The following is a 13553-nucleotide window of genomic DNA, read 5'->3' on the forward strand; positions in this document are numbered from 1 at the left end:
CTGCTGAGAAAACCCTGACCATGGACAGGCAGAGACTGTGTTGGAAATCCAGGCACTGCCTGTGCCCAGCACCTCTTCACAGCCATCCCCTCTGCTCTCCTGCCAAGGGTGCTCCAGCAACAGATCCTTGACTGAGCACAAAGCCTTCCCCAGAGGATGCTCTGTCTGAGAAATCTCTGGCTCTGGTTCAGTTTGTGGTGAATTTAGTTTCATTTCTCAAAACAAGCTGAAAAAAATTTCTGTCGAATACAAATGGGTTCAATCTAAACAGCCTTTCAAAATGCTTCTGAATTTAAGTGAAAATTATAAAATACTCCTGAGCTCTGTTCTCTTTTTCTCCAACCCTGAACAGTGAGGACATTTACGGAGCACTAAGGAGTTCTGTTTAATTTTACAACAGTGAGTTATTTGACCTTTATTTTGCCTCTTCACTTAAATTTTTTTTGAAAGGCAAGGAACAGAAAAGGAATTACCTCCCACCATCCTTGAAAGGGACAGTAAACACAATTACAGACAATACACCAGATAGATGTCTGCACTTGTTTCCTGCCCTTCCACTGAATCCCAGCAAAAAAACCCCTTTGATGAAGTTAATTGGATGATTCTCTCATTCTGCTGGAATAAAAGAACTCACAGAATCACAAGAGCTGACTTCATTAGACTGAAAGGTAATGAAGGACTTGCTCTCCCAGTGTCACACTCAGCACCACTGGTCCCCTTCGTTCTGCATGAGCTGCACCAATTGAGATGACACCATGTTTTAGAGGTCAGAGATGCCACTTCCCAAAACTAAAGTACAATGAGACTTTCCCAGATTAAAATACAATGGGATGAGGTTGGCTGTTCTGGCAGGCTCTGAGAGCTCTGCACTGCTGCACACATGGTCAGGGGAAGGTTTCCAGCAGTGAGCAGGGCTGCTCAAAAACAGAAAGCAGGCATTAGGAAAGGGAAAAGCAGGGCTGCTCCCTGTCCAGTTCCTAATCCCTAAGTATCTTTATTTCACAGCAGAGGATGGGGAGGAGCTGTGCACATCACTGTGCAGTGGTTGTTGTACATACCCTTGCCCTGAAGCTCCCTGCATCCACTGCAGGTGCCCTTTGCCAAGGCTGTGGCACTATCCAGGACTTGTTCCTCATCTTCACTGCTCATAAAAAATGGACAATTTAAAGTAAATCCAAAGGAGATTCATTTGCCAGTGAATGAGGAAGGAGAGGCTGATTTTTTTTTTTTTTCTTCTCCTCCCTTATCTAGGGGTTGGTCATGCCATTCCCATGAGTCACTGGACAAAACAAAAACAATTTTGGGACCAGTAGCAGGACAAAACACTGCTTGGAATGTTTCAATATTGGGGTCACTTCCACAATGGTCTGATTCTAGTTCACCAACACTTCCCTGCATTGCTGATAGCAGAAGAGTGAGTTAGTGCCAAACAGTGAGAATAAAACCTCTACTTTCACTCTATTCCTTCATTTGTACATTGCACATTTGTTCATTGAACCCAGACTAATCCTTTAACCACTGAGTCACATCCAGAATCCACAAATAGCTGATTACCTACAGCTATTGTCAAAATCTAACCCAGGCTTCATGAAAGACTTCCCAAAAAGTCTGCATTAGATGCTCCTAGGTGTAACTGATCACAAGTTGGCCAAATGGAGATGGGCTGTTTGTTTGCAAAATGTGTTTTAAGTGAGTAATGTCATTCTGCATCAGAGTCTCTTGCTCAGAATTTACCACTCTCTCCCCTCTCATTTTTGTATGAACCATAAATTGTACCAGTAATGAGTCTGTCTATCTTTCAAACCACTGATAAGGTATGATATAGTACAGAAACAGAATGTTTTGTCTGCCTAGAAACAAAATTTTCCACTGGTGAGTCTCCATTTATTTTAGCAGCCCGGTTTTTATTCATTTACTAGGCTCCATGTTTATTCAGTCTCATTCCAGTTTCTTAAATAAAAATGGCTTGTGCTACTTTTCTATATACATGACACCAACGCTATGACATTTGTCAACCCAATTTATAGCTCATTCAAACCCCCACATTTGTTCAATAAGAGCCATTTACAATTAATTTCAATCCAAATGAGTCTGTTATAACAGCATCATTAACTAGCCAACATTAGCTATTTCATTGTTTTGCTCAGGACTAATGTTTGACAAACCTGTACATTATCCTAATTGCAAACATCATAAATATTAACATGGTAATTGCTTTCTTTGCAGTCTTTTGAAACTTCCTCTCTGCTCCATGATTTATTCACAATCAACACTTGGCACAGAAAGCTCTACCACTTCATTCAAGAGTGTTTCATCAGAGTTGTTTGGATTTAATCTTAAAATATCTTACTTTAACAGCTTGTGCTTTAAAGACACTTAAGCTATTAATAGGATAGACCCACCTTTGTAATCTAAGATAAACATCTCCTCAGCTTTGTCCCCACATAGAGAAAAGAATTTTAATGCACACTTCTTCTTCAAGCTTTTGTCTGTTTTTGTGACAATTCTGTTATTTCCATAAAGAAACAGATCAATATTATTCTTCAAACGTCTTTTCTCCCACCTCCTCCCTCCTCCATCTATAATTTGCTAGCTGATGCCTCATAAAAAAGTTTCCTGTGTAATTTTTTTTTTTTTTTTTCTTTTTGATCATTCACAACCCGGGGCTTTAAGCTGAAGGTAATGGCTGTCAGTTTCCTGTAATTTCCACACCTTATCCTTTAACCTACATTTGAGATTAAAGATCTATAAACATTCAAGGTGTGAAGATCTCCAAAACTGATAGAGCCATTTGGGTGCAGAGGGGCACTCATCCCTGACTGCTGCCCTGCCACACCGTACCAGAATTATTTTCTGAATGATGCTCCCAATCACTCATGATTTTCCAGGTTTCTAAACTGCCCCTCTTCCACTGTCTTTTCCCAGGCTGAGGAAATACAGTAAATGTGATTGCTTTTCAGCTCCCAGTTGTCCTTGTCTATATTTCTGTATTTAGTGATCCTCTGTGCAGGAAGGATTTAAGCCATTTTTGGAGAGCCCCACCTTTGAGCAGTCAGCAATACCAGTTGCTTTAGACAAAGCCACAAAAGTGTTAAGGCATTTTGTCTGGCAATAAGAAGGGTAAAAATATCTGTTCCATGCCCCTTTCTCCATCACACCATGCCAAACATTTCCACACAAGATCCTTCACAGTATTATATTCTCCATCTTCAAAACGGGAGAGTGAAAACTATCCCTATCCTCTTCCTGCCATTAGTCATAAAGGAAAGAAGAATACATCATTTATAATAGTAGACATATTAATGAGAAGTGATTAAGCCTGAACTTCAGGAAATGTGTGTCACTTTACCACTGCTGCCAAAAAATTTCTATGTGAAGCTGAACAAATAATTCTAGACTTGAATTTCCTAGCTGTGTAATGAGGATTGTTGTCACAGGATAATGATTGAGAGACACTTGCATGGTAAACTGCTGAGAGTTTCTGTGGAAAACGTTAATTCAGTTTCTAAAAGCCCTTCAAAAAGAGCAGAGAATTAAATTAATGGCAGATTGGAAAAATGGGTTGTGAACTACTCTTGATCTATAGCCCAGGTGACAGAAGAGTTAAGTGCAGGAAGAGAGACACCTCTGATGAATTGCCTGTCTCCAGCATGATGAGTGAATGGAAAAAGCCAAACTACTGATGAAATACTGACGTTTAATAGAGAAAAGTTACACACCATAGAGTGATTTCAAACTTGAACTAAGAAAAACCTTCCTCCTTAAGAGTAACTTGGGAACTTTTTTATCTATCAGCAGTAGGGACTGGCAATGTTTTAGAATTAAATAAATTCTGCAGTCTGATGCTACTCATCATTCACTACCAGCAGAAATCCCATACTTCTCATTGAGGAAAATGACAAATTGGATGTCAATCCATTTTGTGGCAATGGATTTTAAAATATGATGACTTTTTTTTTATCAGAAGTGGGGCACTGCCAGCTCCCTTCTTACCATTTTGTTGCATTTGTTGAACAGAGCTCAAGTATAATAGTGGAAAAAACACTAGGTCTTACACACTCAGTCAAAAAGGTCAGTTAAAAATACAACTTCAGATATTAAGCCCCAGCTCCATGTTATTCCAAAGTCAGTTGCCCTTCCATAAGCAGAACTTGCTCCAGCATTTAGCAATGCTACAAAATAAAGGCAACTATTGAAATGTCCTTCCAGTTCTCAACAAGACATGAACTCACCAAAGGCCAGGTGGTGATCTAAGGTTGGACCCAATAATCTCAGAGGTCTTTACCAACCTCAATGATTCTGTGCTTTTGTAAAAAAATAGTCCTGAGACCAGTTGGAAGAAAATGACAGCATTCAGGAACAGTAGAGTGGAAGTCATTAAATGATATCATGTAGTTCTGCACATCAGGGCAATTAGCCTTGGCACATTATTTCCTCATGACTGAGATTCATGCATCTTTCTCACCTTTCTTTGTGGAAAGAAGGTGATAAATGGAAAAACCAAGTTTTAGCCAGAAACCCCTGCCTTCTTCCAGCATGACTATCCTTTCCAAAAACATCACATTGTTCACTTTATTCAAACCCTCTAAACAGGCACCTTTTGGTAGCACTGTGTATTTTAGCTTCCCTGGCACCTACAAGAGTTACAAGTCCTGGTTTCTACAGGAGTTCCCCAGCATCAGCAACTCCTACCTCAGTCTAAAAGGTCCAACACAGAAAGAACAAGGCCAATGTTATAAACGTATTCAATTGCTGATGGATTGCAGAAATTCTTAAAATATCTGTCCTTAGCTGTGAGGTGCAAAGGAATAGAAACTCATGCTGTCAACAGAGCTAAGTTATTATTGTTCTAGATGCAGACCAGCTTCATTAAGGAGTATTTATTACATTGCCTGCATTAAACTAAACCTGCAGACTCTCTGCCACATTGCTTGTAGCAGGTTTAATGGTCATGGAGGTCCATGTACAGACTTGTAAATACTGTGACCAGTGGAACTGGTCTGCAGAGTAGCTGGAGATCAGCTTTTGGGGTTGTCTGTGGGTCAGAGGAGAATCCCTCTTTGCCAAGCCCAGAACGTGGCTGGTAGGAGGCTTCCATTTAGCAGACCTGTTTGTACTTCAGTGCTTTGTGAAAATGAGGAGGCCAGGACCTGAAGATGACAGGTCCCACCCACCATTTTTATCACTCTGAAGATAGTGCAGGCGCTGTATAACCATCCCCAATGTCATCCATTGAATGTGCTGCCCTGATCCTTTTTAAAGCAAGCCAACTCTGTGACTACACTGGCTTAATTTAATAGCATCAGAAAAAGAAATCAATGCCTCCAGAAGGATAACCTTGAGTTTATCCCACATTGAGGAGGAAACTTTCTATTCTGTTCACGGGAAGGCTCTACCACTGTGGCTTCAGCAAATGAAGGCAGTTCACTTTTCCAGTGCCAAGGACAGAGAGATCAAGGGCAGTGAACAGTTAAACCCTCCATAGAGAGGGAGCAGCCATCAGGAGGCAAGTCCAGGAAAACCTACTAACAGCCATAGATTCCACCTTGGGCAGTGTATATTTCTGCAGCAACACCTCAGATTTTGCAAGGTAAAGATATTCCTGAGAATACAGCTATGCAACATCACCTTTCTGATTTACAGCTCTGTTATACACACCACCTGCAGTATTTACAACAATACCACCAGCAGCTTGCATCCTGTACAGGTTATACTGCACAGGCACTGTCATGGTAAGGTCAGCAAAAGCCACTGGGTTTGCCTTAGTGCACCACTCACAACAGGTTAATGGTAAGGCAGGGAAGATGAAAACTCCAGGCTTTTATAAGCCTTACAAACTGTGTGCACCACAAGGGATTCAAGCACTGCAAAGAGGGGGAAGCTTTGGATAAATCCTACCTTGCGAGAAGCATTTTTGTCCGTGCTCTCCACATCACCGTCCAAGAATGGCATGGCAAATGAGCTGAGATCCTGCAAGAACAGAGAAGAAAAATGGATGTATTTTATTAATGCCTCCTTCCTTCCATCAGAGAACCCCATGACTGAAGCCTAGAGGTCTATTTCCAGAGTGCCCACTGCTTCACCCACGGCAATTGCTGGTAAGCAATACCACAGACTCTGCTGGTTCTCCTGGGCTGTGAAACAATGTCAGATGTAAGTTACAGGTGAACAGGGAGCCCTCAGCAGCACCTGCATCACATCACCATCAAAAACCACCTGCACAAAGTCAAAAGTCCTCTGTTAAAACTTTCAAGGGGAGGTACTGAAATCCCATAGAAAAATTGGTATGAAATTATAGTTTAAGCGCATCCACTTGCTCAGCAAATGCCTATCTTGCCTTTAGTGGGATGCATGATCTTAAAGCATATTTATGGCAATAAACACAACCTGAATGAAAGTATGTCAACATTCTAGGAAATACGTAACTTCTAAAAAAAGACAGAGAAAACTGACATGGTGCTCAGGGAGGAAATAACCGATCAACCTGCACAAATGGGAGAGGAGCACCCAATTCTGCAGGACTGAAGACAATAGAGCCATAAGAAAAGCACACATGCTCATTTTTAACTAACAAAAACAAACTGCAATTATATTCCACCTCCTGCCGTCTGTTCTGTTTATGATACTTCATGTTCCAGCCACAGGGTTTTTAGAGCTCCTTTCTACATGCATAAAGAAATTATCTTAGTGTCAACTTTAGCATCTGTTTGATCAGAAAAGTACATAATGAGCAATTCTGTGACCAGAAGCATGAGGTTGCCTAATCCTGTGTGCTGAAGAACTGAGTCTTGGGCCCTAAATTGTGTTCTAAATGTCAGGAATACCTCCCCAAAACAGAACCTCCCAGATGCGAGGCATCACCCTTTCCATGCAATGATTCAGTGCTTCTCAACCACCACATCTGCATTCACTTAAAAGAGTTCAAAATATAAATAAATAGTATTTTCACGTAAACCTAATTTGTGATCAAACAGCTTAATTAAAAATTAGCACCATCCATGAAGTCTGCAGGGCTTGCTTGTCTTCAGAATTCAGAACAGCCACAGGTCTAATCACATCGCTTTGTGTAATCATATTAAAGTCAAAATATGCTTAAAAATTGTGTATAACTCAGGCATAATTCTTAACAGTGTTTGAAAATATTCTGGTTATATAACAAGCAACAAAAATAAGGAACAAAATATTGAATTACTGGAACTGAAACACATGGGACTAATTCATGCCAAGTTGAAAAGGGAAAAAAAAAAAAAAGCAGCAGCCAGGCTTGGCCAAGCTGGCCCCAAATCATTAGGCCCCAAACAAACATATTCCTGACAAATTCTTCTGCTCCCAACCCTATTCATGCACATTCAATGGGAGCTATCTACAAAGCTCAGCTATGTAACATCTCCCTCTTGCCCGGGCATCTGTGTTTCACATCACCTTTGTTTGCAAATAAAAACATAAGGAAACATCTCAAAACCTAAGGAAGAGATTAAGATTAAAATTACTTACTCCATATACAAATTATTTAGCCATAAATGGCATTTATAAACACCACCAATATACAGATTATCATCATCATTACTATTATTAGTATTATTACTTCATATGCTACTGCAGGAGTTAATTGAAGAATCTCTGGGAAGATATTTAAGAGCCTAATGAAAGTTATACAAAAACATATCCCCTCGTGTTTAATTTAGCCAAAGGATTTACCAACATTTTCCTCTACCCATCTTCAGTAGGGCAGAAGCTGGAATCTGATGTGTGCTAAGTAATTTTCCATGGAATAAATGAAGAAAATAACCTCTTTTGAGATCCACATATTAGTACCTCTGTATTACTCCCTGGTGTAACTTCCAGGGAGGAAAGCAGCTATTTAGGAAGGCTGGAGACTGGATGGCAGAAACTGGGTTGAAGAGGACACATAGCCACTAATCAGAGATGAAAAAGCTGTTCAGAAAATCTAGAACTGCCAGGAATGAAACCAAAATGTCTTATTTGAGCAGAAACCTTCAAAACCAGGAAAGGGTAGGTAGATACAACTATTTTTCTAGGAGCTAAATTTCAGTTTCATTTATAATTTGAAATTTAAAGCCACATAGATTTTAAAGTCTGAAGTCATGAAACCCAAATGACAACTCTATTCTGATTTGTAACTCTCAGATACCATGGAGGTATTGTGACTTCATCTATCTTTACATCCAGAACCAATCTCTACCTGTAAGCCAAATTAACAGAAGCTAGAGCTTTCTGGGCACTATGAGACCTTTTGTTGTTAATACAGCACTGCTGAACATTTCAAAGTGGGTAATAATTGTACTTTTACTCCTGTGAAAAAGCCTATAATTGTAACTGCTACCTAACAATTTTTTAGTTTTTCATGGGATTCTATATATGAAGGCATCCATTCACAGAAGGAAAAAAATACATATATCAAATACCAGGCTACAAATGTTGCTCTCTCTATTCCAATCTGTTGGTTAAGCAAGGAAATATTAGGTGCTTATTTCCCCTTCATTAATATTTCTGCAGAATACAGAAAAATAACAATTTCTTGTGTTCCACTTAATCCAGAAACACGTGATGATGCAGTTGATGATGCAGTAACTCTTAAAAAAACAAAACAAAACAAACAAAAAAAAACCCAAAACCAAAGAATTAAACTGCTCCAAAAGTGTTGCAAAATACCACAGAACTCTTGACAGACCAATGGTGCAGCCCTTGCCCTTGTCACAGTTGTGACTGCTCTGATCTGATGCCAACAGATACACACAGAAGGCTTGCTCTGCCAGGGACTGGGGACTGAAGCTGTTCTTAGACAGCTTTCCTGCTCTGCTTTGCTCCACTTGGAAACAGCTCCCTGCACAACCACATGGTTCTGCAGAGACATTTAAAACTCCATCAAAGGCACACAGTGATGTCCTGGTAGGAGGAGGAGTCCTTCAGACTGCAGAGCCCTGGCTGCAGAATGGCATCGAGCCCTGTGTCCATCAGTCCTGCATTGTATCCTTGGACACACAACTTCTGCAGAGACCACAGGCTGTGATCACCCCTGTATAGAGGAAAAGCAGGTCCTAGTGCTGCTAACCTGGAATTAAGAATATGAAAAGCCTGGTGTGGAAGTTTCATTGGCTTTCCTGTCATGCTTGTGCTCTTTAGTCAATCCTTCCATCACTCTGCTCCACCTGACAGCCAGACATCACTCCTGCCATCCTGTTAGAAAAAAGGACTTCTTGTCCACTTTAGATCTACTTTACAGCCACAAAGCTGTCTCAGATTTATTTTGTTTTCAATCTGCTTTTATTTACAAGAGGTTGTCATGGCAGCTCCTGATTTATTCACTGAAGAACACAGCCCCAGGGGCAGCAAAGCTTTTCCTGGAGGACAGCAGAGCCATGACACAGCAGAACCACAGCTCAGGGCTCCTGTCAGGGAAATCTCCCACAACACCCACTCAACAGGTGATTTTCCAGTGTCAGGATTAAGGCAGGATTATTCTGTCTGCATTTGCACTTGTCTTCTCCACCACTTCTTTCTGTATTTCCTCTGGGCAAACAACAGATATCTGGAAGGTTACAGATCCTTCACACGAATTTCTCCTCCAAAGGTGAGACTAACTCTAGCATGATCCCTACATCTACAGGATGATCCTTCTTAATTCCAGCCCCTTTTCCTCTGACATCCCTTATATCAGAATATTTGGGATTATGTGAAAAGAAGTAAGAATAAAATTTTTGTTCTTTGATATCCTGGTAAAACAAAGAAACTTTTTTTAGAACTAGTTTGGAGAATAGGAAAGAAAACCACATTTGAGGATGCAGAAAGCAAATATATTGGCAGGCACAGCATAGTCAAATAGCAGGAGCAAGATCTGGTTAGCCAAACCATTTTTCACCTTTTCCAGACAGTTTCACTGTTTCTTTCCTTACTGGGGAGAAAAAGTCTTGCCCAGACACGCTGGTCTGGAGGTTGCTGCAGTTGGAGACCTTGGTGTAAGAAGAGGGCTTCCAGCAATTCTGTTGCAGAGGCTGCATACTTAAATAACACACCACTAAAGCCTTGAATCCAGTAAACAACACAGAATAAACAGGATTCTTGTTGTATTATTGTTTGCTTTCAAGGCTACTTTGGCAGCCAGGCTGATAAAGCTTCTCTGCAAGGGCTGAAGCCAAAGAGCCAGCAAGGGCTGGGGCATGCTGTGACTGACAGGCCAGAGACCAATTTCTCTGGGTGGAAGTAAGACCTTTTTATGGCCCCACTCGACTGTGGTCCAAAATTTCAGGGCTGGGTATCAAAAGAGTATTTCACAAACAGCTCCCTGCTGGCATCTTTTGCAACTGTCTATTCAAACATGAGGAATGACTGCGAGCAACACGGGGATGTGAAATCTGTGCCCACGGTGGTGGGTCCCCATGAACATGGTCAACTCTTTGGCCACGTTCCAGGGGTGACTCAGGTCAGAAGAGCTTCATGGTATCCCCATAACCAACCTCTGCTGAAAGTCTGGGCTCCTCAGCTATTAACAGCTTCAGAGTCCTAGTGTGGGTAGCATCACGTAGTCCTGACTACGGATGGTGTCACCTCTGAGGCATTTTTTTTCTGCCTTACTAAGTTCTATATATGTGCTAGGATTGCACCAAATTTAAGGATGTGAAATGCCTGCCAGACATTACAGTTTCTTTTTACAACATATCTCAAGCAGAAGGTGACACTTCACTAAGGCAGTTTTCAATATGGGGAGACAGCTCCTTTAATAAAATAAACAAAGAAAACAACATACAGTGGAATTAAGCTGCGTGTTGACAAGAGCTCTGATCTCACAAAAGATTGATAAAAGCATCACTCCTCAGCATCACACCTTAACAAAATCTTCTCCTCTGCTGATATTACTGAGCTATGAGCACTTCAAGTATCCTAGCAAGGACAAAGAAGGTCAGGATTTTTATTAACATCAGCTGTGAACAGTTTGTTTCATTGCATTCTGCACACCAGCAGATTTTTTTAGATCAACCTTGAATTTGTACCTATTACAAGCCTATGTAAAACTCTGAATAGCAAATATGCTACATATGCTAATAGCCTGTGAGCAGATCCACAGTTTGATCTCCATGGAATAGAGGGCATAGCTTGGTAGCTCTGCTTCAATAGAAAATTGTCTTTTTCTGAGAACAATCCTATCTAGAAGCCTTTGGGGATTTAAAACAAATCACTCCATTATTGCAAAAGGAAAGATTCAAAACTGACATACACAGGCATTTCTGTCCTTTTGTTATTGTTGTTTTGATATACCAGTTATAGTAAAGTATAATAAAACTTGCTACATTCCTTTATTCCTTTAGGAGTAGGTTGCTCATTGCTTTGCTTTTCTCACTCCCCCATGCCATCTAGACTGTAGCATGTGTTTTGGAGAGAAATATATAAGTTGTACTGTGAGACTGAGGATGCTGGTGACTAAGTCTCAATATGACTCAATGGGAGTGGGCAGGAACAGATGTACAAAGCTGGTTGGATTTGTGCAAGACAGCTTTGTACTGCACAAGGCTATTCCAATTTATCTGTTTGCTATTACTTTTAAGGCTATTTGTATTAAAAAAAAAAAAAACAACAAAAAAACCAAACAAAAAAAAAAGAAAAAAACCCAAATACATAGGTCTGGAGAGCTTGAGAGGGTAGAAATAAGATATAGAAACTTGATTGGTGAGGCTGTACCTTGAATCCTGTGCTCAGTTCTGAGCCCCTCACTACAAGAAAGATATTGGGGGGCTGAGAAGTGTCCAGAAAAGGGCAAAGGGGATGGTGAAGGGTCTGGAATACAAGTCCTATAAGGAGCAGCTGAGGGAGCTGGGGAAGTTTAGCCTGGAGAAAAAGAGGCTCAGGGGAGACCTTATCAGACTCCACAACTCCCTGAAAGGAGGTTGTAGCCAGGTGGGGATCAGTCTCTTCTCCCAAAAAAAGCAAGAGGACAAGAGGAAATGGTGGAGATGGCAGGTTTGCAGTGAACTCCTTAATCTTAGAGGCCTTTTCCCACTTTAATGACTCTATGATTTTGTCCACAGTATGAAGAGTCCAGAGGCAGCACAGTCCAGGGGTTACTGGGTGACTGTGCAGGACCAGCTGTGTGCACTTCAAGGTGGATACAGCATCAGACTTGAAATAACAGAAGGTAAGTCCCCCTAAATGACATGTCTGGAACAAATGGAAAATATTCAGTTCCAAAGAGGCACTATCTAAAAGGTTAGGGAGTAATGGCTGACTGAAATCTAACCCAGATCTCAGTATGTGAAAATCCCCATCCATCAGGTGATTATTCAATGTTCTATGTAAAAAAACTCACATATGAAAGCTTGGCAGAAGAAAACCAGCCTGTGTGCAACTCAAAGGCATTTCTTTCAGCTGCAACAGGAAGTGGACATGGTCTACTCAAGGAGCTACTGAAGCCACTGTTCTCACCACAGGTTCTCCAGCTTGGATTGCCACCACTTGGGCAGAAAAAGCTGCTAAAACAATGAATTTTACAGGGAAGGGATTAAAGAGAGCCATTAAATAATTAAGCCCTTGATATTTCCCTGAAAACAGCTGTCTTCCAAGCTCTTCTTCCTGAGTTATCCTGATCATGGGATACTGGCACCATCCAGCACACCCTTCTTAATTTCTGAAATTCTTAACTGATCCTGATAGGCATTAATCTCCACCAGTCTACAGCAAATTCACTTTTTTTTTGGTTTTGGGGCTGCAGACAAGATCCATCCAAAAAAACTTTCAAGAGAGCATGGATTGTTTTTTGTGTTCCCAATCTCTGACTTAATTCATTAGAACACATTCCTATGCTGTTTACAGAAAAAAATGAAGTTTTCTTTCAAGCCTTGTGCTCTCCTGCCAGGAAACCCCACTGTATCTCATCAGTGATTCAGTCTTTGCAGATGAGCTGGGCACAGACAGCCTGGGGTGGGATGGAATCCCTCCTGCCTGGAGCCCCATTGTGTTTATAAGGTGCAGAGAGCTCAGGGCTGCGTGGAAATGCTGTGGTGGAGGGTGCTGCTCCCCACCTCATCAGGAAGTCACAGAGGCACTCTGACAAAGCCTCACTAGGATCCCCAAGCACATGACAGCCTGGTTTGTCAGCTCCTTCACACCACGAACCACACAGCAGCGACTGGCAGCGTGTTTATTACAACAGCAGATGGACAACCTAGCGAACGTGCAAATAATGAAATGTCACTTAAAAAAAATGGAGAGAGAGAGAGAAAGTGAGAGAACAGCAGAGAAAGCATGCCAGGGAGGAAACCAAAATTCCCAATAGTCTCTGTGACACCACCATGATGCACATACAAACCCATTATTAAGTGCTATTCCTGGGTGCTCGGCCAAAGACAACCTTTCTCCAGTGAGACGTTTCATTTAAGAAGCACCCAAAGTTTAGAAACACAAGGTAAAAGCAGAAGATAACACACCTCAGTCCTGGAAAATGTGGTTAGGTGAGTGATGAGGGAATTAAGAAACCAAGACACACGATTCTAAGGAAGGACTGCAGGAGACTGGAGATGTTACCCTTTGGATGGCTCATACTC

At 41.2% G+C, this 13553-nt stretch overlaps 1 protein-coding gene and 1 long non-coding RNA gene across 7 annotated transcripts in view; one reads left to right on the top strand and one right to left on the bottom strand.

The window, feature by feature from the left end:
* PRKAG2 (protein kinase AMP-activated non-catalytic subunit gamma 2) overlaps positions 1-13553 on the bottom strand; it is a 236211-nt gene that overhangs the window by 139992 nt on the left and 82666 nt on the right. For 5 of the 6 annotated variants that reach the window (XM_053991497.1, XM_053991342.1, XM_053991662.1 and 2 more), the window contains one exon: positions 5899-5970. In XM_053991497.1, coding sequence (XP_053847472.1) covers positions 5899-5970 — 72 coding nt within the window. Of the gene's footprint in view, positions 1-5898; positions 5971-10475; positions 10900-13553 lie in introns of all 6 variants that reach the window. The other variant, XM_053991742.1, reaches the window with a different exon arrangement.
* LOC128815426 (uncharacterized) lies at positions 10844-12462 on the top strand. The gene is made up of 3 exons (XR_008439646.1): positions 10844-10917; positions 12042-12148; positions 12379-12462. It is a non-coding gene; the product is annotated as an uncharacterized LOC128815426 (long non-coding RNA).

The sequence above is a fragment of the Vidua macroura genome, chromosome 1, assembly GCF_024509145.1.
Source record: "Vidua macroura isolate BioBank_ID:100142 chromosome 1, ASM2450914v1, whole genome shotgun sequence".
Lineage (NCBI taxonomy): Eukaryota > Metazoa > Chordata > Aves > Passeriformes > Viduidae > Vidua > Vidua macroura.